The sequence below is a fragment of the Manis pentadactyla genome, chromosome 11 (assembly GCF_030020395.1).
Source record: "Manis pentadactyla isolate mManPen7 chromosome 11, mManPen7.hap1, whole genome shotgun sequence".
Lineage (NCBI taxonomy): Eukaryota > Metazoa > Chordata > Mammalia > Pholidota > Manidae > Manis > Manis pentadactyla.
The window spans coordinates 21,611,904-21,634,514 of NC_080029.1; the positions used below are offsets into that span (position 1 = coordinate 21,611,904).

Genomic DNA, 22,611 nt, shown 5'->3' on the forward strand with positions numbered 1-22,611 from the left:
TTGTCTATTTAGATACACAGAAGTAAAAACAAATGGAAATTTCATCTCAAGGATGGCATTATGAATCTTAATGGAAGAGATTATATATTTTCCAAAGCCATTGGAGATGCAGAATGGTGAAGAGTTGGTTCTTTTATAAGTAAAACAAAATAAACTTTTAAAAAAGTTAAAGTGAACAGTTTGAAACTTGGGACATATACCAACCATAACTTAACTTCTGCATGTCAGAAAAGTGCAGTAGAAGCAAAGCTACTGGAACAAAGAGACTTTGACAACATAGACACTACTTCTAACTGGCAAGCCATGGAACTGTAGCACCTGGGGTTGTGAGGGGTGGGTGTGGGGCTGGGTTTTGTGTAGGAAAACTATGATTGTTAATTTTAAATACAGGTACCCACCACCCGTAATTAGCATGTAAAACTTTGTCTATATTCCTTCCTCCAACTTGGGTTCAATCAGAAAGATATTTGCTGGAATGAAGTGAAGAAACTTCCCTTTTGATAGGTTGAACAGAAATTGCTTATTGTATGTGGTTATATTTGGTAAAAATTGAATGTGAGCTTTTTACAAAAGGGTAAAAATTATGGTGTTGAATTTTACTTGTATAAGGAAACAATTTAGAACTCTTACAATAGGTCTTAAGTATTTTTACTTGCTATTCTCCCTCAGTAACAAATACCTCTTCTTCCCTGCTTTATGAAACACCTGTTTAAGAGTTAAAGGAAGTAATCAGTGATCATTGTTTGGAGACAAAATTTGAGTTTTCATACTCATTAAAATGTAATTTGAAGACTTGGGTTTCTTCTGAGTTGAGCAGAATTAAAATAACAACTTCAGTTCCCTTACAGAAAAATTGTATTTGTTTCTTTTAGTCGCATAGCATATAAAGAAACCCTGAAGTGGCTTGACAGGAATACAGTTTTATTTCACAAAGATACCATCTCACTTAAATTATATACATATGAATAGAGAATTTTTACTGTTGTGCTGAAGCATATACTTATATATGTGTTTAGTCTTTAAGCTAAACAAACAGGCAGATAATATTCTGTGCATTGATTGAAGCATTGGGCAGATAGTAAGGACCTGGATCTTTATTAAATAATTTAGTAATTATAAAAGCTATTTGTGTTCACTGGTAAAGAATTGAAAAACTGTTATTCTAATACTTTATTTTTAAATGCAACTTTGTAATTTGAGGGAAATTTTGGGGCTAGAGGAGGTTGGGCCACTTAGTACATATTTACCTCTTTTTCCTTTGGTGGGTGTTCCAGGCCACTGATAGTATAGACATGGGCTCCAGTTTGCACATGAGGAAGAAAGCATAGAAATTTGATTTGTATATTAAAAATAATAGAATTTAATATGTATATTAAGAATGCACAGCTCTGTATTCAGTAAGGGGCTCTGAAGAACAACATGGCAATGCTGTGTTCTGTGTGAACTAGTGAGCTAGTTGGGAACTGTAGGAACACTTGTCTTCACTTCTGTGTTTTTCCAACCAACTTTTCATGGTTTCGCTTGACAAAAGTCATGTGTTTAAATTACTTGTATACTGATTATTTTTAAGTCTTCCATTTTGTCTTCATTTGCCTTTGTGTATGTTTTCAGAAGTAATGTAGAAATACTTTAAAGTACATTGCAAAGAAAAAACTGTGAGCTATTACATATTGTTTTCCTTTTATTAGCACAAATCTTTTAAATTTCTCATAAAGGCTAATCAGTTTTTTTTCCTACATCCCACCCCACATTCAGCTTGGTCCTTTTAACTTATGTTCTGAACTTTGTGTGAATAGTGGTTTCTGACATGCTAGTAGTTAGGTTTTGTTTAAATGCTGTAACTGCTAATACGGTTTTTTTACTACATTAATTTCATTTTTTGGAGGGGAGGTTTGCTCTCAAAGCACACACAAGTTATTTTGTTTTCATTAATGAGACCAGGAGAAGAGAAAGGGGGGGTGAAATAACAGAAGTCCTGTTGTTCAGTTGTCCTTCAATATAGTTGATAGTAGGTTTCTGTTTACCCAATGAAGAAGTCAATAACCTAAACTACCTATAAAAGTTTAGCAGTGCTGTGATGTTGATTGAAACCCTTTGGCTATCTAGTAGTTCTTATGCTACTGACCCTTGGATTGCTATATGATACTCAGCTCATGTTTTGGGCCCTCTGTATAGACAAATATTCATATTCATAGTAGAATTATATACTGGCCTGTTTTTATATGTTTTTTTTCAAATATGAATAACCACTGCTTTCAGAGTGATTCACTAGGGTTATTTTGAAGCAGGAAATAACCATTTATATTTGCACCTGTGTATTGCATATTATTATGGCATCCTTGGCAAATGCTTTTCTTTCACCTGTGAAAATTCTGAAAGCCAGTCCAAACAACACTGCATACCAAATTGTGCTCTTATATATTACTGCATCATGTTCCTTTTTAATTAAATAGCATGTTTTAGTTTTATTATAGTGGCTTGCTATAAGAATGCCACTTGCTTATCTTTTATTATACTTGAATTTTTAATCATCATGCTTTTACACTTAATGATTTAAATGTACTTTAATCATTTCATTAGTTTCCATAAAAATGTCATTCCTTTGAAAAGGCAAGGATTCCCACTTTCAGAATTTCGTAATGAAAATAACGTTTATTCAAAGAGGGAAAACAGTTCAGACTTGGTATTATGAAAGTCAGTAAAGGTTTCAGTAGAGGATTTGTTTAGATTTGCACAGATGCTGGTGGCACCTTTTATTTAAAAAAAAGATTAACATTAACAGTGCTAAGGAAAATTTACTGAAAATTACTAGATAAAGTGTGGAAATGTGTGCCTTTCAGTATATGATTCACTCCTTTTTTGGTGGTCCTTTGGATAATCAGACCATTTGAATGCCTGAGCACATTTAATTTCTGTGGAGAGCCACATTTGGCTAAAGCAACTCTTTAATGTGCAATTAGTTTCTAGAGTAAAATGTCTGTTATATGAGGGGGATCTTTATAATGGGCTTTTATATTTTTTTAAATGTTCGCATTTCTTTTTGTTAAATTCCACCATAATACTACATTTATATTGTTGCCTCTCTTAAAATCAAAGTCACCTTCTTGTAATCTTCTAGGAATACATTAAGATTTGAGCAATGTGTATAGTGATTAAAATGTGTTCTTGAAGAGCATATTCTAATAGATTCTGGTTTTAGATATCAAGAACATAAAAATATAATAGCTTTTGTATAAAGATTTTCTTTTGCTATAGTAAAAATCAAGGATTTAGTTTTCTTATTTTTTCTTGCTTTTATGGAGGAATGAAAAGGGTTGTCTCCTAAGAGTAATTTTTGTATTATCATATAGCAATAATGTCGCCACTCTTTTCAGAAAGTAAATAGGCCTTGTACAGGAAAACAGACATAATTTTCTCTTGGGAGTTCCCTTTATAACTTAGCATTTTCTTCCACTTGAAAAAAATTCCTATATTTTCAGATTACTTCGTCTTGAACTTTTTTGAGCTTTTGTGCAATGGAATATTTTATTGAACCATCTTTGTACATTTTCATTTTATTTCATGTCTCCCACCTATTTGTCTGACTCAGCTATTGCAGATTTTGAATTCATTGGTTAAAAAAGTTTCTTTATATATTTCTTCATGGGTTTATGTTAAATAGTTTCACATTTTAATCTATTATGTGATGGAAATTTTATCTGAAGTTTATAATTCCCTTTTAAGCCTGCCTTAGACTATATTTTGCCATTTTTTTACGGTTTAAGGAAGAATGAACCAAGCTTAATACTTTCATTTTGAGAAACAAGAGAAACTTTTTTTTTTAAGGGAAGAATTACATTGAATTAGTAACTACTGTTTCCATCAAGGTTCCTTAAATCAGCCAGTATGCATCAGGGCTACAATTTTCGGGGAGGGGGCTGATTCTTTTTTGCTGTTCTGAGCTACTATTGTCAACTGCTGTTGTACATACTGTTATGTGTAAGGTAAGGGCGTAAATATATTTATTATGTTTGTAAAATTCATTCTGTACAATTGCAGATCAAAGTTGCTCTTCTGTGATATATGGGATATTATGTTTTAAAGACCATCTTGGAATACAGTCAGAGAACTTAGTATTTTGATGTACTAAGACCTATTTTAAGTTTTAATATTTTACCTTTGCAAAAACTTTAATTAAAGATGTTATTTAAAAAAGAGTAATGTTGCTTGCTTTGCTTACTAGTGCATAACATTGTTGTATAGATAACTGAATAAAACTAGTTTAGAAAGGAAAATGCTTTACATTATTAATAAGTTCCATTTATTAAAAATAAAGGGTATCATTAAATTCTATAACTTTAAAATAAGTAGGGTAGGATTGTCAGTCTGAATTATTAAGCTATATTAAAAATTATAGCTTTTAAAAAGAGTAGTTTTTTTTTTTCTAGGCACATGGGGATTTGAATTGGGCTAAATTCGCACCAACAAAGTATAACTAGAAATTGTTATAATTAACATATACTAAATGGATAGATCTACTCCAAAGAATACATTACTCAAGATAACATTATTTGAAAGCATACTTGTTTTTTACTATCTCTGTTTAGCTAAATCTCTTAGTTCAGTTTGTAAATAATTGCAAAATGGAAAAATTGGATTATTGTGGTTTGTATTACATATTGAATATATTTTGTGTTATTTTAGAAGGTATTAGCAAGTATTTTAATTTTATAGCTAACTCAAATGAATCACTAAGAAGCTTGCTTTTTGTAATTTTTTTTATCCTGTTACAGACTACTTTATCTAGGAAACAAGCAAATTTTAATCATTTAAGCAATCATAATAAAGATGTTTTCTTTATTGCCAGCAAATCTTGTATTTTTGCAGTTTAATTAAAGCTCCTATATTGATGGTCTTAATCTTTTTGGCCTTAGTTTCTCCATCTGTAAAATGACAGTGATATAGCTTTGAGGTATAAGTGAGGTAAAATATATGTAAGGCTCTTAGAATGGTACTTGGTACACAGTAAGCACTTAGAGGTCACAAATTATTTACTTAATTTCATGGTTACTTGCACAACTTAAAATGACTAGTAGAATTGAAACTTAAAATGTCAAAAATAGCAAAAGAGAATTATTTACTTAATTACATGGTTACTTGCACAACTTAAAATGACTAGTAGAATTGAAACTTTTAAAATGTCAAAAATAGCAAAAGAGAAGGTGATTTGATGAGTGAGATGCAATGAAAGATTTGCTTACAGGCAAACAAATTAAGTTTGGGGTAGTTTGAGTTAGTGAACCGATGGATCTGTAGCAAAAAGTGTCTGAGGCTAGAAAGTGAGTGATGGATGTAGGAGAGGAAGGCCTTAAGCATTTTTCTCCCCCTAAAGTAAATAAACATTTCCTGAATTTCCTGAATTATATGTCTAAAATAGGTTGAATTTTTCCAAAGCTTGAAACTGAAGTAGAGTTACATTTTTTAAATGTCATGTTTTTCCCAAATATCAATGTATTCTGCACAGTTCATTGTGGAGATAGACATTGATACTGAAATAATACTGTTACTGAAACACATTGAAACTATGGTTACCTAACTCTGGGTCTGACCAGAATTTCTCTTCTAATGATTGTTGGCGGTTCTACTTCTGGAAGCAAATGGCCTTCCTACTCCCCAGCCAAGGAGGAAGAGGCAGATGTAAGTACTTGCTTACTTTTGTTTCTGTTTTGAAGTACAGTTTTTCTTAGTTTAAGAAGAAATTGAGCTGCGAGCATATATTAAGTCACTCATTCAACTCTTTAGTGATCCCCTGTGGGCCAGAATTGTGATGCGTACTATTGGAAGACCCAGATAGAGATGACTTTGCCACCTTTAAAAAGCTGTGAAGTTGGATTGTATGGGTTATAATCCTAGTGTGGATTGATGGGGATAATAGCAGTGTGTGCTTGGGTATGTTAATAAACCTGACTACCTTGTAGGGTTGTTGGTGAAGATGAGATGAGATAATGCATGCACTGCATTTAGCACAGTCCTTGGTACATGCTCTCTCTATATATATTTGCAATATGTCTTATATACATATTATATATACCCCTAATAACTATATATATTACATATACCCATATATTTTAGTGAGGAATAATGGTCCCAGAAAAGATATTAGATTGGGTAGGTTACTAATGTGAATTTTTCTTACTTTCCTGTCTTAATAGAAACAGATTCATAGCCTGTGATGATGCCTCTACAGATTGAAGTGAGGGATCAGAGGACTTAATACTAGCAATTGTAGATAGCACTGAGCTTGTCAATGGAAACAGACAATTGTAGAAGCTTAATTGTAGTCACCTTCACATTGGAAATGAGTTCTATGTTCTTGAATCAAGAATGTTTTCAGTCTTCACTTTCGGATGCTTGTTGAAATGATACCAGTTACTTCCTGAGCACTTGTAGAATAGTCCCCTTTCTCAAACACAATGTGATAAACAATTCTTTGCTTTTTCTATTTTCCCATTCCAAACCTCATGTATCTGACTACTGTTCTCCCAATCACTGGGATTTGAGCTAGTGTCATCTGTTTTTTTCCCTAGTCTTCCCCAATTTTAGTAAACAGCTCTACTGTCTACTAGGTGCTAAAAAAGAAAATAATACCAAACCTAGGAGTTATCCCTGATTCCCATCTTTCTTTCATTTTACCACACCCAATCTATTAGCAAGTTTCGATGGGTCTGCTATCAATATTTACATTGACAACTTCCTTATCTCTTTACTGGTACTTGGTATAAGTCACTCCCAAGCCAGACTGGCTCCAACCAGTCTGACAAAGTTGCTTTGTTACACCTTACCATTCATATAAAGGAAGAAACACAGTGGGGCAGGCTCCCAGCCACAGCTTTCCCCTGTGTGACAGAATGGGGCCCTGTCTGTCCTCTTGCTGACCTTGACTTTGTAGATTTGCTTCACAGAAGACCATTTCTTAACCCATATTTATGTATAATTCAAAGTCCTGATAAGTGGCAACCACATAGGGACCCACCTGACAACAGACATACAAAGCTCAATTCCTAAGTAAAGCATTTGCACCTGATCTTTCCCTCGCAACACTCTCTAGATCTTTTTGTTCCCAGGTCAAGAACATTCCTGTTCCTTCTGTCATGCTTTATCTTACACTGAGAACTCTTAATGATTTGTCCTTTCTTATTCCAGGTTTGTTCTAACTCACTTTTATTAAGACATTATTTTTAATATATAATGGACTTTTACAAATTAATAAAATAATCCGCTACAGAAAATAGACACATAGAACAAGGAAGTCAGTTTATGACAGAAGAAAGGCAAATGCCAATTAACTGGCCCTTTTACTAGTTGAAGGTCTACAAAATAAGATAATAAACCATTTTTTTACCCAACAAATGAGTAGAAAAAACAATGCCCTGTCATGGTCAGAGTGTGGATGAATGGGCCTTATGATGGATTGCTTGTGAGAGTATAAATTGGTACAAACTTTATGGTGGATGGAGGGAACCAAGATCCCCAAATGCTTTGAGTCAAGAAAGGCAGATAGTGCATACAAGGTACAAAGATTACTCAGGAGGCTTGGATGTACTGAGCATGAGAGAACAGATATTTTGGGGAGGAAATAAAAAGATCCATATTTAATATATTAAGTTTGTGGCACTGACTAGACATCCATGATGACAAAATGGGTGTAAACAAATAGAGCTCAGTGATGTTTGAGCTGAGTAATACTTGGAGGATTTATTGTACGTAGAGTGTCTAAAACCTTTAAGAAATGATTCACCTAAGCAAAAACATAAAGGGGGATAATAGAGAAAGGAAGAGTGCCCACTCCCAAGACAGATTGGGAAGAGAGTTAAGAGGACTGACTACATAATTTGCAGAATGTAGTACAAAATGAAAATGGGGGGACCCATTGTTCAAAACTCATTAAGATAATTTCAAGATGAGACAGTAGCATTAAACCAAGAATGTGGCTGTATGGCTGCACTTGTCACACATGCATAAAACTGCCCCTGGGAGTCAAGTAAGGGAGAGTGAGGACTCAAGGCTAGTGAACTAGGAAGAAAGGGAAGAGGCTGTCAACGAGAACAGTATTTTAACAAGGACTGGGCCCTGATTGGCTTAAATTACTCTACTTCCCTGGCCATGGTCACTGATTGAGGTGTGGGAACATGGCCTAAGAAGTCTTAATTTGGTGACTTTCAGGACTTTTGCTTGAAATGCTCAGACAAAATATTTCTTTTCTCTTGTCAGATTTGAATGGGGAAACAAAGCTCCAATTGCATTAGCAGCTGTCCTATGACTCCTATGACCTTCAGGAGAACTAAGCTTAAGAGAAAGATGACACAGGGAGGCAGAGCAGAAGATGGAAAGAAACAGGGTTCTTAATAATGACTTCTTACAACTAAGCCTTTTGGTAGGTAATTTATTACATTCGCAGTTATCATAGATACTGATTTTATATTTTCTGTTAATCATTGTTTTTCTTTACTCTCCCTCTCTGCCTTTTAGTTGCATACAATTTTGTGCATTTTACCCTGCTTATTTGGTGACTTGGTTTTAGGCCTAGATTATAAGACTGTCTGTATTTTCTTGTTTTCCTAGAACTGCAGGGGCCTATAAGCATAGTCCCTAGACTCAGTGGAAAATACCATAAGGTAAAATAGCACAAGCTTTGGAATCAGTGTCAGGTATATGTACTCTGTCTGAGCCTCAGATCCGTCATCTATAAAGTGGACATCATGGTCATCTTGCATCCTTGTTGCAAAGCATATATCAAGTGCAGGGCATATATTAGACACTGAAAAAACATGTCAGCAAACATGGCCTCAGGGGTCTTCTGCTTTGCTGCTTTGATCTTATTCTACAGGTTGAGGACTTTAAATCCCAAAGAAGTGATGCAAATTGGCCATTGTTGTTCATACAAAATTGAAAGACATATAATGTAGCCAGAAGGTTTCTTGATACCTAGGTAGAATCCCTTTGCATTTCTTGAGGTAGGCAGCCTAAAGGCAGGGGTATTCTATGCCTATGTTTTGTTGAACTTGCTTTAATGGTACACAGCCGTGTATTTTTTTTTATGCTTAGTTACAAGTATAGCACTTCTCTTCCTCCACCCAGCCTACTTTATCCATGCTGTGCTCTTTGGCACTGAGTCTGTGGTCCCATGTGACAGACTATCAACCCCTCCTGTTGGTTTTAAGAAACAGATGCAAGATGGTATATAGAAATAATCCATTCAGTCAGAAGTCAGGCAGTTACCCTCCAAGACCTGTTTTCGGGAGGAACTGCTGAAAGCCTTATTGAATTCAAAATAAAAATAAATTGTGTTCTGCAACATGGCAGGCTATGAGGGTGGAAGGGGGATACCTGGAACCACCAGCCTGTCTGCTTAGTCTCGTACCTCCTTGTGTGAAATTGTAATTAGAGAAACAGGGCACAGCTATCTGTTTTGTTGTTTTAAATCTCAGGGAGCTTGGTTTAAAGGAGGGATTTACATTTCTTAATAATCATCTGTTTATGAGCGCTCTAAAATGTGAAAAGCTCAAAATCCAAAAATTTCACATATCCCATAGGATGAGGGAAACCTGAAGGGTGTCATCTGGGTCATTTTTGTTTTTTTAGGAATAGCTGTTTGAAGGTCATCAAACTGATCAGAATTTAGGCAACTATTAAAAGCCTCAAGAGAAGAATATTTTATAGGATTCCTTAAGGGTGAAGATTGGGTCACTGGACTATAAGTTATATTAGGACTGTGACTGTCTTTCAAATTCACAACTGAATTTCCAGTACTGAACTCTGTGCAAGGTACATAGAAATGCGTATTTGTTGAATGAATGAGTGAGTAAATTAAAGTGATGTGCTGGTTAGTTTGAAGAGAGTTCGAGTTCTGTCTCCTCCATTTTGAAAGAGCCCACATTTTCTGCAGAGCTGACTAAACTTCGACACCGAGGATGCCATAGGCCTGGGCAGCAGGGCCAGGCAAGTAGGGCCAGGAAAACCAAGAATTCCACCCTGCTTAGTTTCAAGAGATAATGAGAATAAAGGCTTTTTATGGCTGTTTAACTTCAACGAGCTGAATGAGGGACACCTGTTGTTTAGGCCTCCCAGAAGACCTTTCCTAGTTTGCTTCATGCCAAGCAGGATGGAGGGGAGGGCTATACTTCTTTTTATGGAAGTTGAATGGGGGAGGTGATTTCTCACCTGCCTCTCCACCTAGAAATAAGGGGCCAAAATCTCAGGGAACCCAATCTGATGCTTGAACTCACCACTTTGAATTTTTTTTTCTTCCAATTTTTTTTGTAGCAAATATCACAAACATAAAATTTACCATCTTCACCATTTTTAAGTGTGTTGTTTGTAGTATTAACACATTCATAATGTGTTACCTTCACCACCATCCTTCTTACGAAGTCTTTTCATCTTGTAAAACTGAAACTCTCTCCCGATTACTCCTTCCCCTTAACCCCTAACAACCACCATTCTACTCTGTCTCTGTGATTTTGACTGTGTACCTCTCAGTAAAGAGGGCAAAAGGTGAGTGGAGGAAGGTCGAAAGATTTTAGACATAGCTCTTAGTGGCAAAGAGAGAAAATTTGGAAATACAGGTTTTGTTGAAGGGAAACAGATAAGGAGTGAATGTTTCTTGAACACCAAATGCTCTACCTGTTCTTAAAATTCTCACATAGTCCTAAAGATGGTTTTCATTTTACAGATGGTTGACTGAGCTTTATGGAGGTGAAATAATTTGCCTAAGCTCAGGTTAGTAGAGGTCAGATTATAGTTAGGTTGGGATGGATCTCTCCACCTCCTCAGTCTGCAGGAAAAAATGGTTTCCACTTTACTAAAAGTTGACAAGAGGCTATAGCTTCTTTCTGTTCACGGGAGACACTTTTGTTCTGGGAACACTCCTTTACTTCACTGTATGTATGTATGTATTCAATACTCTGAAAAGATGGAGAGAAATATATTGCCCGGGGCCATGATGGCAGTCACTCTGTATACTGGTTCTGTACTGACTTGGGGATCAGCCAAGTGATCAGTTATGGCTTTCCCCTTGCACTAATAGTGTTGGGTTAAATGAGTTAAAGGAAAACTGTGTTTTCAGAAAAAAAAAATCTGTACTTTTGTTTGAGAGAAGGTTTTCTACACTCAGCTCATACCACTTATCTTCTGGAAGTTTATTCCGAAGAGGAGCTCCCTAATGCAATCAAAGTGGCCCTGGCTTTTGAGCCTGTCACAGCAGAGTGAAGCAGGAATAGAGAAACTCAGAGGTCCATGCCCTGGGGTCATTGAAAAGTCTCACTCGTTTTTTGAATTTATGTATGTGAGTATGGTGGTCATCCTGCTCAGACTGCCTCCTGGTAAAGCTGTCGCACGCAGCCCTCCTTGACATGTTCTGTAGCAGTAGCGTGCCAAAGGCAGGGATCAGTCTGTCCCCAGAGCAGCCAAGAAGAGGGTGAACTGTTGGCAGAGAATTTTAACATGATAATAAAACTGATTAAATTCTGTGTGTTCTTATTATTACCACTTTTCAGTCATCCTAAACAATATCAATGATAAAACACTCCCTACACGAAATGATTTTCTGGTATAAATTCTAATTGACTTAAATACCCCAGCGTTGAATTTTAATAGTAATATATTTGTTACCCTCATTTATATTAAAATGTTTTTAAAAACATTTTTACATTTTCTGCATTTCATCTAAGTGAAATGAGACAGTCACACACACACAAATATACTGTATATTTCCACTGAGATGAAGTATCTGAAGTAGTCCAATTCATAGGAACAGAAAGTAGAATAGTGGTTGCCAGAGGCTGGGGGAAGAGGGACATGGAGAGTTGTTTAATGGGCAGAGAATTTCCTTTTGCAAGACGGAAAAGTTCTAGAGTTTGGTTGCACAACAGTGTGAATGTACTTAACATTATTGAGCTACATACTTACAAAATGGTTGCGATGGTAAATTTGGCATGTTTTTACCACAATCGAAGATAGCATACATACCTTTTAATAAGCATTGTATTAAGTATGGAAGTTAATTTGGACAACTCCCAGTTATACAATCAGACCCCAGCACTTGGGACATAGCTTATACTCATTTGTCTCAAGGGTAAATTTCCATGGATTCAGAATTGTTCACACTCATTTAGGGCTCAGCACATGTGTCCAACCCTTGTGGTAGTATATATTTCTGTTTTATACAGTACATTAGAAACAGCTGGAGCACAATTGTAAGGAAAAAAGCAGTTTAATTATTATGTCCCTCAATGTGACCACTGGGAATTTTAGGCTTTGCTTTTACATATAAAACAGTGAAGACATGCCAATTGTGAAATGCAATAATTTTGTTTGATAAATGCCAATTTTAGTCCATAAATGAAATACATTCATTTCCTTTCATGACTTTTTGTGAAACTAATTGTCACATAAAGGAGGAGGAGGTCTTAAAAAAAAAGAGGAAGTACTCTGGGTGTCAAATATGCTAGAAACTGAGCAGCAGGATCAGACTATACTTCCCAATTATTTGAAAGCAAATACTTCACTAAGTACAGAAATTGTGGCACATGGGTAAATCTGAATTTGAATTCAGATTCCACGTTTTCTTGGCTATGGGCAAGGCATTTAAACCCTTGTCTGAGGGGGATAACAGTACCTCCCATGGAAGGATGTTTTGCCATGAATAAAGGTAAAGGAGAAAATGAATGCAGAGTGCCTAGCAAAGGTAGCTATAGGCACAGAGTAAACACAGTATGTGTTAGTGCATTAGTTACCTCAGTTTACCATAACAATTCACCACCACCTGGTGGCTTAAAATAACATTTATATTCACAGTTCTGGAGGCTCAGAAGTTCAAAGTTAAGTTGTCAGCAGGGCTGTGTTCCCTCTGAAGGCTCCGGGGGAAAGCCTTCCTTGCCTCTTCAGCTCCACTCAGTTTCTTGGTTTACAGCTGCATAACCTTAATCTGTGCCTCGTTTTCTCATGTCCTCTTCTCTGTGTTGTCTAATCTCTCTTGTTATAAAGACACTTGTCAATGAATTTAGGGCCCACTTGGGTAATCCACAATAATCTCATCTCAACATCCTCAATTACATCTGTAAAGATCCTTTCTTTAAATAAGATCACATTTGTAGGTTCTAGGACATGAACTACTGTTTTGGGGGGCCACCATTCAACTGCTACAGCTAACCATTATTTATTACTTACTAAAATGGTGTACGTATATTGGGATCTGTGCAGAGCATATCCAAGAAACAATACAGGCCTCCCTTCCATAGTCATGTACCAGGGGAAATTTGGTTCTTTGTCTTTTCTTTTCACTGTAGTTGGGAGAAACTGGAAGACCTTAGAAGCTCCTTCATTTCAGTGTTTTCTTGTGCCTAGATTTTGGCAACTTAAAGTTCATTAACTTTGTTTCTGATGAACTCTTGATTGTAGCACTCTATTTTAGGGAACAGATGGGGAGAGGTGAGTGCTTTGTGGAGGGAGATGTCATTCCAAAGCTAAAAGGTTACAAGGAAAGAACAGATCCCTGCTGGGATATAAATATATTAAATAAAAGAGAGAATTAGGTTGAAGTCAAGTGGCCCAATTAAGTACTAAGTATACAGTGAGATCAAGGCCTCGCCTCTATTCACTGATTTTGCCTTTTGCCTGAGGTTTTCTCATGAGCTTTAAAGCACCCAGTGTGAATTGCTCAGGCTCTGGACTTGGCAGGAAAGGGACTGTTTTGCAACCACCCAAGCACAGTCAACCCAGATGATGTCATTCTTTTGTCCTTTCATAGAGGAGTAGAATAAATAAGAGGCCACTGCTCTGTGTTTAGGCATAAGTTTTTGGTTTGCCTCTCATTTGAGCTCTGGTCATTGGGAAAGGGAGTTGAGGTTGAGGTAAAATGAGATACCTGACCATAACTTCTTCAGAAACAATGCAAGAACATTTCACAGATTCAGGAAGACATCTAGTCCTAAAAAAGATTAATGATGCCTAATGCTTATTATTTTCCAGACACTGGTCATGTATGAATCTTTAAATAACCCAGTGCAGTATGCTTTAGACTCCCCCCATTTTGCAGAGAGCAAAACTGAATCAGAGAAACATTATTATCCTTGTCCAAAATCACACAGCAAGTGAATGGTAGAGCCCAGCTTTGACCCAGACTGACCTTAGAGAATGACTGCTTACTCACTAAGAGCAGATTCCTCTTCAAACACAAGAGCAATGACCTAGCTAATATTCAGAGTGCTCAGTGGGAGTACATTCAACTGAGAAAACTGTCCTAGCTGAACCTATTATCTGAAAGAGGATAAAGATAATTTTGGCTAAAAACAAAGTGTTTACTATTTATAAGGCCCAGGCTGAAAGAACTACAATAATGAATTACAGGAAAAAAGATTATGGGAGAATTATGAAAGAGGGATGAAAGAAGAAAAGAAGAACAAAGACTGGTACACATGGATAAATCTAAATATTAGCTATAAGAAGAAAATGTAGGAAGTTAAAAGAAAGTGAAACAAATATAATTATGAAAGAATTAAATTTTTTCCATGAACTGTGGGCAGTGAAAGTCCTTTATATAAATGAGGACAGTTTTTAGCTTTTATCTCAGATTAGTTTTCTCTCCTCAGAAGGGATAGCCCAATAAACAAACCTTCTATGTATAAACATGTAATAAAAATTGAAAGGTACAATGTGTCAAAAATACTTTCTGTTGATACCACAATTATTAGGCTCCTAGCCTAAGTTGATTCTACTCAGAAAATGTACATTTTGGTTATTCCATTTTTGATATTTTACTTTGGTGGTGAGGACCATTTTTCTCCCTCTTGAGCGTTTTGACTTCTGTTCATTCTGGATACATAGTGACCCTTGATTTAGCCCAGGTAATTTACACTTTTAAATGGTCATATAGCATTAATACAGGTGTCAAAAAAATGTCAAAATTACTCCTTTCAAGAAAAAGCCTTTTGAAAGTTCATTTTCGTATGCATCAGGGAAGAAAGTGATTTCCTGAATAAGTTGGTGCTGTTTGTATATTACATGAGGAAAAAAAATACTTTTCCATAAAAAGGCCATTATAGGATTATTATGAAAGAAGGCATCTAACACACTTTGAAATTCTCTCCCAACTATTTATATTTGAATTTTATGTATTTTTATTCTAAGTTTAGCATCATGAGTTAGCAAGATTATCTAAAGGACTGCATAAACGATGATTGCACAATTGTATATTATTTATCTGCTGTTAAGTTTTGCTATGGAAGGAATTCAGGTAACATTGACAAAGAACTCAAATACATTCTAACTGGAAAAAATGTTCATGGTTGCTCAATTTCTGAAGTTAAAAAATTGGAAAACAGTATAAAAATGAGTTACTTAGGAAGCTGAACTTACATAATGTTTCTTTAAGATTTAATTGGCTAACTAATAAAGTTATGTTTCTACTGTAAGTCACAGTACAATGTAGTTTGGTCAGGATGGCGTCCACTGCATGTAGTAATTCAGAGACATAGGCTCCTAACATTTAGTGGCTTTGCTTTTCCCTAGGACTTCATTCTCTTCTCTTCTGGACGCTGCATTGGTCTGGTAGAGAGGGATAATAGAAAGCATAGGAGGATTGTGTGGGAGGGTTTAAGGACCTGAATGTCACACTCCTTACCCCTGTTTATTTTTTTCCATTGGCTAGACTGTAATCACTGAAAGGGAGGCTGGAAGATGTGTATGTAGGTGTGTGCCCAGGATACAGAGAGATGGGTTTGGCGAGTATATCCTAGTGTTTGCCATACTATAACTAGTCATGCCTTTGCTTTGCAAGTATGAAAAAGAACATGGATGATTAAACTCTATAGCGATCCCATTTATATTTTATCATTGACAGTTTTTCCAAGTTAGTTACATTCTATTACTTCCTGATAGCTATCAGCGTGAGCCCTATTGCCCCCACACTATTTTGTTTAAGTGTTTGAACAACTCATTATTTTAATATGCAGCTTGCTTCTTATTGTATGTTAGGAATAGAATATAAATGTTGCATTACTTTCATAGAAGAAGCTTGTCAACATTCTGCCTTTAAAGTTCACTTAGAGAGATGTATCATCTCCTAATCTGTATTTAAAAACATGACATTCTTCAGTAGAGGCTTGATTATTGACAAACGCTTTGTAGTGTTTGTCACCACAGGCCTCTGTGTGGCTTGGGCAGTGCACTTTGTTCTTGGGCAGCACTAATCTCTTCCACTTAAGAACTTTGAACCTAACTTTGTGAACTTTCATGAAGAGAAAAGCTATCCAGCAAAAAAAGTAGATCTACTCTCTTTGATAGCACTTGTAAGAACAGTGTTGCTTTGGATTTGACAACAGTTGGGCGAGGAAGTTCAGTATAGAGCTGGGAAAGAGGGTTGTGTCAAAGGGGCTACATGCAAAAAGTAAGTGAGTAGACCGTAAGAAGCATCCGTATCTTGGGTGATTCTTTCCTTAGAGCAATTTCTGCCCCTTGACTGGTCACAAAATAACTTGGCTCAGATTGCCTGGATTCCACTGCCCCAGAGAAAGGAAGTTTTGTTCAAACCACAGAGATGGAGGCAAGGGAGTGTGGTGCAATCTACCATTTCCCAATTCAATCATCATTATCAAATGGGACAAGCCATCTTGGAGAATTTTAACTAAAACAAGAAGGTGCTGAAGGGTCTTAAAGAATATGGGAAGGCCCTTTGAGTAGGTGTTTCCTGGTATTGTTGGGCCCATGCCACTATGTATGTGCCAACTCTACCTATACTAACGACCAAGACAAAAAGGTAAAGAAGCAGAACCAAGTCTCAGGCCCACACATTGTCTGATCATGGTTTTATATTCCCTAGTCTGTGAATCAGCAGCAGAGCAATTAGTCATTACCATAGTACGCTGGCCGAGAGAATGACATTTGCGGATAAGGAGCACAGGAGATGGGTCAGGCACACCTGGGAGCAGCTGAGGAGAGGTGCCTGCCTGGTGCTACAGCTGCAGCTGCAGAGGGAGAGAAAGCTCCCCAGGTGGATACCAGTCAACTGAATACATTGAGAGGCCCCTGATTCTCTGGCCAGAGGGAAAGGGAGACATATTTTTAAGCAGCTCTATAGGAAACTGTATCTTATGTCTCAGCTCAAATCTACTTAACTTTGTTTCTCATCATTCTTTTCCTTCTCTTTTGTTCCATTCGTTCATGAGGACCCTTCAGTTTGGCAAGTCCTTGACCTCGTCCACTGACCTGACAGACTAGTTGAATGAGTGTCTGAAGTGAGTGCACCTAGTGACGCAGGTATGTCTCATTTAGGTTCTCTGTTTTTTTCCGCCAAAAAAGGTCATTCGTACTTGGCAAGGAGCTTTGGTTTTAGGTCTTGTTAATCTTCCTCATGTTTGGAAAAAAAGTTCATCCCTTGCCATTATTTGACTCTGAAGCTAGGTGTGCCAGATCCATTTGGGGTTTCTCTTGAAGAGCTCATCTGTCCAGCAATTGGACTTACCTGGGACACAGGTGAGAACTTAGATATACACAAATATGGCATGTACCTATTCAAGGGCCTCTTTGATTCCAGTGTGAAAGCATCTGCATTTGACTCATGGGAGACCCTCTTATGCTTACTTTACACAAAGTAAAAACTAAAATACTCTGTCAATTCCCTAATAAAATCAAGCCTAAATCCAAGTTGGCTAAGGCATGAGAACTTCCACAAATAGAGGGTACTTGAACTTCAAAGCTTCAAATTCTGTTCTTCTTCACTTAGTCTTCTTTCTTGTCTACCTTGGAAGGCTGGGATTGACTTTGGTAAGGGAGTTGATACTATTCATTCCAGTTAATGGATTATGCTACTGGATTAATGGGATTAACCTAGTTATTGGTTGGCTGAGGTGTAGAAGTAGGAATAGAAGCTTAAAAAAGAAGATCATAGAACTGGCCCAACTTCCATGAGATCTTGGGTATCATCAATATAGATGCCAAAGCTCAGTACAACACTAGAGGTTGAAAATGTATCACAGTATTTAATATGCAAGTATGACTTTCCTAGAAGGTAAAGCTACCTAGGGAAGAGCTATCCAGTAGGACCAGACAGTCCTCTTCCCAGCTAAAAAGTTTGCAAGGATACATGGACCGGCAGAAGAGCTAGAAAGATGTCCAACAAGGTAAGGAGCAGCCACCTTCTTGATGGCCTCAAGTTGACTTAAGCCAGAGTAAGCAGCATTACTAAGGGCAGTTATTGAATGGTGTTACTTCTTTGTTTCCATAATACCATGAGTTTTTAATAAAACCTTATTTAAATATTCCTGATTTTATCTGGCTGTTGTCTCACACACTCGTTCTGGGTAATGTCCATCCAGAGCAAGGGTGCCTTTTTCTACCTTGTAAAAATGTCCACTCTGGGCTAGGTGTGGCCCTGGCCATGCTTCAGAGGATCAAGGTGGAGTCATGTGTCTGTGATTGGATCAAATGCTAAAGGGAACGAGGCCCTACCTGAGGTCAATGAAAATTCATCAGCCCCAAAAGGAGGATTCTTGTGCAGGTGGATTTGGAGCTCTAAGGCAGAGCCGCACAACTAGTGTGCTTGGGTGTGTTGCGAGTGTGCCTCAGTATTTAACCCCTTAATCCTTAGGGAAGCAGGCCAAAGTCTGAGGAGCTAGAGTCTCTATGCTGGTTACATCTGGTTGAAAGCAGTCTCATCCATTTACCTAGTGTGCATGCAATATGATCATATTCTCGGTGTGCCTCCATGTGAACAAGTTTGGGAGAACTGCTGTCATGTATTACTTATCAGAGGACCTAGGTTTGATATTGTGAAGGAAATAATCTAATCTTCTTTATACTTGGTTATCTGGTTCCCAGAACCACTGCAGACTAACATCAGAAATGATGAACTGGGAAAATGTCGGCTACAGAACCTGGAGCTACAGCTGGTTTCTAAACCGTAAGCGCTGGAAGACCCTGCAGTGAATGGGTGTAGGTTGCTGCAAAGGATGGACTCTGGAACACTGGAGAGAATATGAGCTATTTGACTAGCATTTGAATGGAAATTTTTTTGGTTCAAGTCATACTATACTTATTGAGTACTTATGACATGTAAGGCATGTTAAGTCAGGTTTTTTTAAACTATATCCCAATATTTAAGAAAGTTACCATCTGCAGAGGAGGACAGATGTATTCACAGCAGTATAAAAATTATTACAAAGAGTTTTTGTATAGAACAATACTGCCCAATTAAAATACAATGCAAGCCACTATGTCATTGTAAATTTTCTAGTAGCCACATTAAAGAAAGGTAAAAAGAAACAGATAAAATGAATTTTAATAATCAACTTTTTTTAACCAAATATATACAAAATATGGTCATTTTAGCATGAAATCAACATAAAAATTATTCAGATTTAGTTCATTCCTTTTTCTTCTTAAGTCTTCAAAAGTCAATCAGTGTGTCCTTATGACACTGCAATTCAGAAACTAAATTTTCTTTGAAAATGCTTGATCTGTAATCAAAGTTCATGAGAAAATAGATTTGTATACCCAAGTCGTAAACAGACTTAAAAGTTTTCCATAACCAAACTGGGTATTGCTTTTTTAACGTGAAATTCAGTTACAATAGTCCCCCATATCCATGGTTATGCTTTCTGTGGTTTCAGTTAACCATAGTCAACTGCAGCCTGGAAGCAAATAATCCTAATAGTAGCCTAACCCTACATCACCATGCCTGCATCATTCACCTCATTTCGTCTCATCAGCAGGCATTTTATCATCTCACATCATCACAAGAAGAAGGGTGAGTCAAGTGCAAGAGATTTTGTAAAAGAGATCACCTTCACATAACTTTTATCACAGTATATTGTTACAATTATTCTATTTGTTAGTTATTGTTGTTAATTTCTTACTGTGCCTGATTTATAAGTTAAACTTTATCATAGGTATGTGTGTACAGGAAAAAACAGAGTATACATAGAGTTGGGTACTATCCACAGTTTCAGGCATCCACTTGGGGTCTTGAAAGGTATCCCCCATGGATAAGAAGGAACTGCTATAATTAAAATTTAGGATTCCATTTTTTAGCCACATTTCAAGGCTGCAACAGTCACATGTAGCTAATGACTCCAGTATACAACAGCACAGGTTTAGAGCAGAGATTGTCAAACTTTTTCTGTAAAGGGCGAGAAAATAAATCCTTTAGGATTTGCAAGCCATATGTACATACTCCTTGCCTAGAGGATCAGAGAAATCTTTAAGAAGGTCACCTTTAAGCTGGGATTTAAAGGATGAGTAGGATTTCAAATGTATGAATATATAGGGTTGGTGAGAAGGGCATTCCAGACTGAGGCATAAGAATGAGTAGTCACAGAGGTGTGAACTACCACGGTACCATTAAGAAGAGGAAACAGCATGCCTAACATCTAGGATCAGAGGACTGGAAGGAGGGAAGGAATGTGCCGGCTTTTCTTCCAGAGGCATTCTGCAATCATTTTTGCCCTGCGGAGGCTGACCCCTATGGACTGCATCATCCACACTTTATTGCATTCTGGACTCCAGCTGGCTTGTCAATGGGGGCACTGGCTTGAAGTCACAGTAAAGGAAGAGAGACAGTGTGGGTACTTATCCCCAGACTCCTCTTTGCCTCTTGGCTGCTCTGATAGTGGTAGCCCTATGCTTATGGCTTCTGTCTGGAATGTCTCTCTTCTTTGGCTCCAAGTTCTCTCTGGGGTCTCATGTCACCCCTGTTTTCCTTGTCCAGTCAGCCCCAGGGGTAGGAATGTGCTCTATTGTGTCTAACTTCTGGGTTTCATCATCCCTGACTGGTTCCCTCAACCTTAAATTCATTAAATTCTCAGCTAAACTCAGTTAAATTCTCAGCCATCTGTTTCCTGCCACTATCTTCACCGATTCAGGTAGACCTAAGCCAGGTCACGGAAGACACTGTGTGCTGGACTGTAAGGTTTGACCTCTATTTGGTAGACAATGGCAAATATCAAGGCTCTTAGCAAAGAGTCATGTGGGTTGAGCATGGCACAACTATATGTGGAGGCCCTGCCTCTTAAGAGAAGGGGTGATATAATTTAGGAGGATACAAAGGAGGCTGGCCTGGGAGATATTTTAAGGAGATAATGAACATGACAATTCATTAGTAGCTCAGATCTTCTTGGATATGGTGGCCAGTTCTTTGAGTTTTTAAAAGGGAAGTATATACTGAATTTTAGTGAACTTAAGGGGTCTTAGGATTATAATCACAAGTGCTTCCTTACTGTAAGATTGAGGCCTCAATTCATGGACTTCTTGCGGAGGAAAAGGTGTGTGGTAGAATCTTTTCTCATGGTTTTTAAGAATTTATATAAAGCTATTTCTAATTTTGAACTACAGAGGATGCCTAACTATATAGTAAAGCAGATACTTGCCAAGTAGTTATGCTATACCAGAGATACGCTGTTGTATTTGGAAGGATGCATTTTTAAGTGCTTAGCACCAATTAAATATATCATAGACATGACCAATAATATATCAGAAATTCAACTCAAATCAATAAATGTTCAATTCAAATACAAAAATGAAGCATCTACAATGTGCCATGGATTGTTCTAGGCCCTTGGGGATAAACCAGTGAATAGAAACCAGCAAAAATGTCTGTTCTTTGGAGTTTATATTCTGTTATGTTTATTATAACATGATAAGTAGTTAAATTATATAGTATGTTAGGAGTTGGTAAGTGCAATAAAAAAAAGGAAAAATATTGTAGAATGAGAGGGACCATGACTGCAGCATGGAGCATTACAATTTTGAGGAGGGTGGTTAGGACAAACTCACTATAAAGGTGTTACTTGATGGAGGGAAGGATTTATCCATTGAGTTATCTGGCAGAAAAACATCCCCAAACAATGATGAGTCAATGTCAGTGGCCTGGTTAGGGGTCTGTTGGTGTGATCAAGGAACAGCAGGAAGGCAGAGCAGCTGGTACAAAGCCAGCAAGAGGGAGAACTGTAGTAAATGAAAGCAGAGGGCAGTTGGGGCCAGGTCGTATGGTCCTTGTTGGCCGCTGTGAGGACTTCGGCTTTTGCTCTGAGGGAACTGGAGAGCTAGTTAAGAGACTTTGTAGAGAGGAATGAGCTAATCTGAACTGAGTTTTAAAAGGGCTTCGCTGACCTGCTGAGAACATTCCAGAGCTTGGCAAACTGTTTTGTAAAGGGCCAGAGAGTAAATGTTTCAGGCTCCGTGGACATATGGTTTCTTTCATAACTGTTCAGTTCTGCTGGTGTAGCACAAAAGTGGCCATAGACAATATGTAATGAATGAGCAGGGCTGTGTTCCATGAAAACTTTATTTATGGATACCAAAATTTGAATTTCATGTTATTTTCATGTGCCTCAAAATAGTCTTCTTTTGATTTTTTTTAACCATTTAGCTCTACAAAAAAAGGCAGTGGGCCCATTTGGGCCAGTGGGCAGTAGTTTGTCAGCCTTTTAAATAGACTGTAAGGGGACAAGAGAAGGACAGTGGAGACCATTTAGTGATCCAAGGAAGAGAGATGATGGTAAGTCAGACCAAGATGATAGCAGTAGAGGTGTAAGAAGTGGTCATATTCTAAATATATTTTGAAGCTTAAGCCAAAAAGAC

The 22,611-nt window shown here is 37.2% G+C and overlaps 1 protein-coding gene across 2 annotated transcripts in view; it reads left to right on the forward strand.

Moving 5' to 3' along the window:
* GTF2A1 (general transcription factor IIA subunit 1) overlaps window positions 1-4,196 on the forward strand; it is a 39,749-nt gene extending 35,553 nt beyond the window's left edge. For both annotated transcript variants that reach the window (XM_057488244.1, XM_036882167.2), the window contains one exon: window positions 13-4,196. In XM_057488244.1, the coding sequence (XP_057344227.1) occupies window positions 13-120 (108 nt within the window). In that variant the 3' untranslated portion in view covers window positions 121-4,196. The remainder of the gene's footprint in view (window positions 1-12) is intronic.
* The last annotated feature ends 18,415 nt before the right edge of the window (window positions 4,197-22,611 follow it).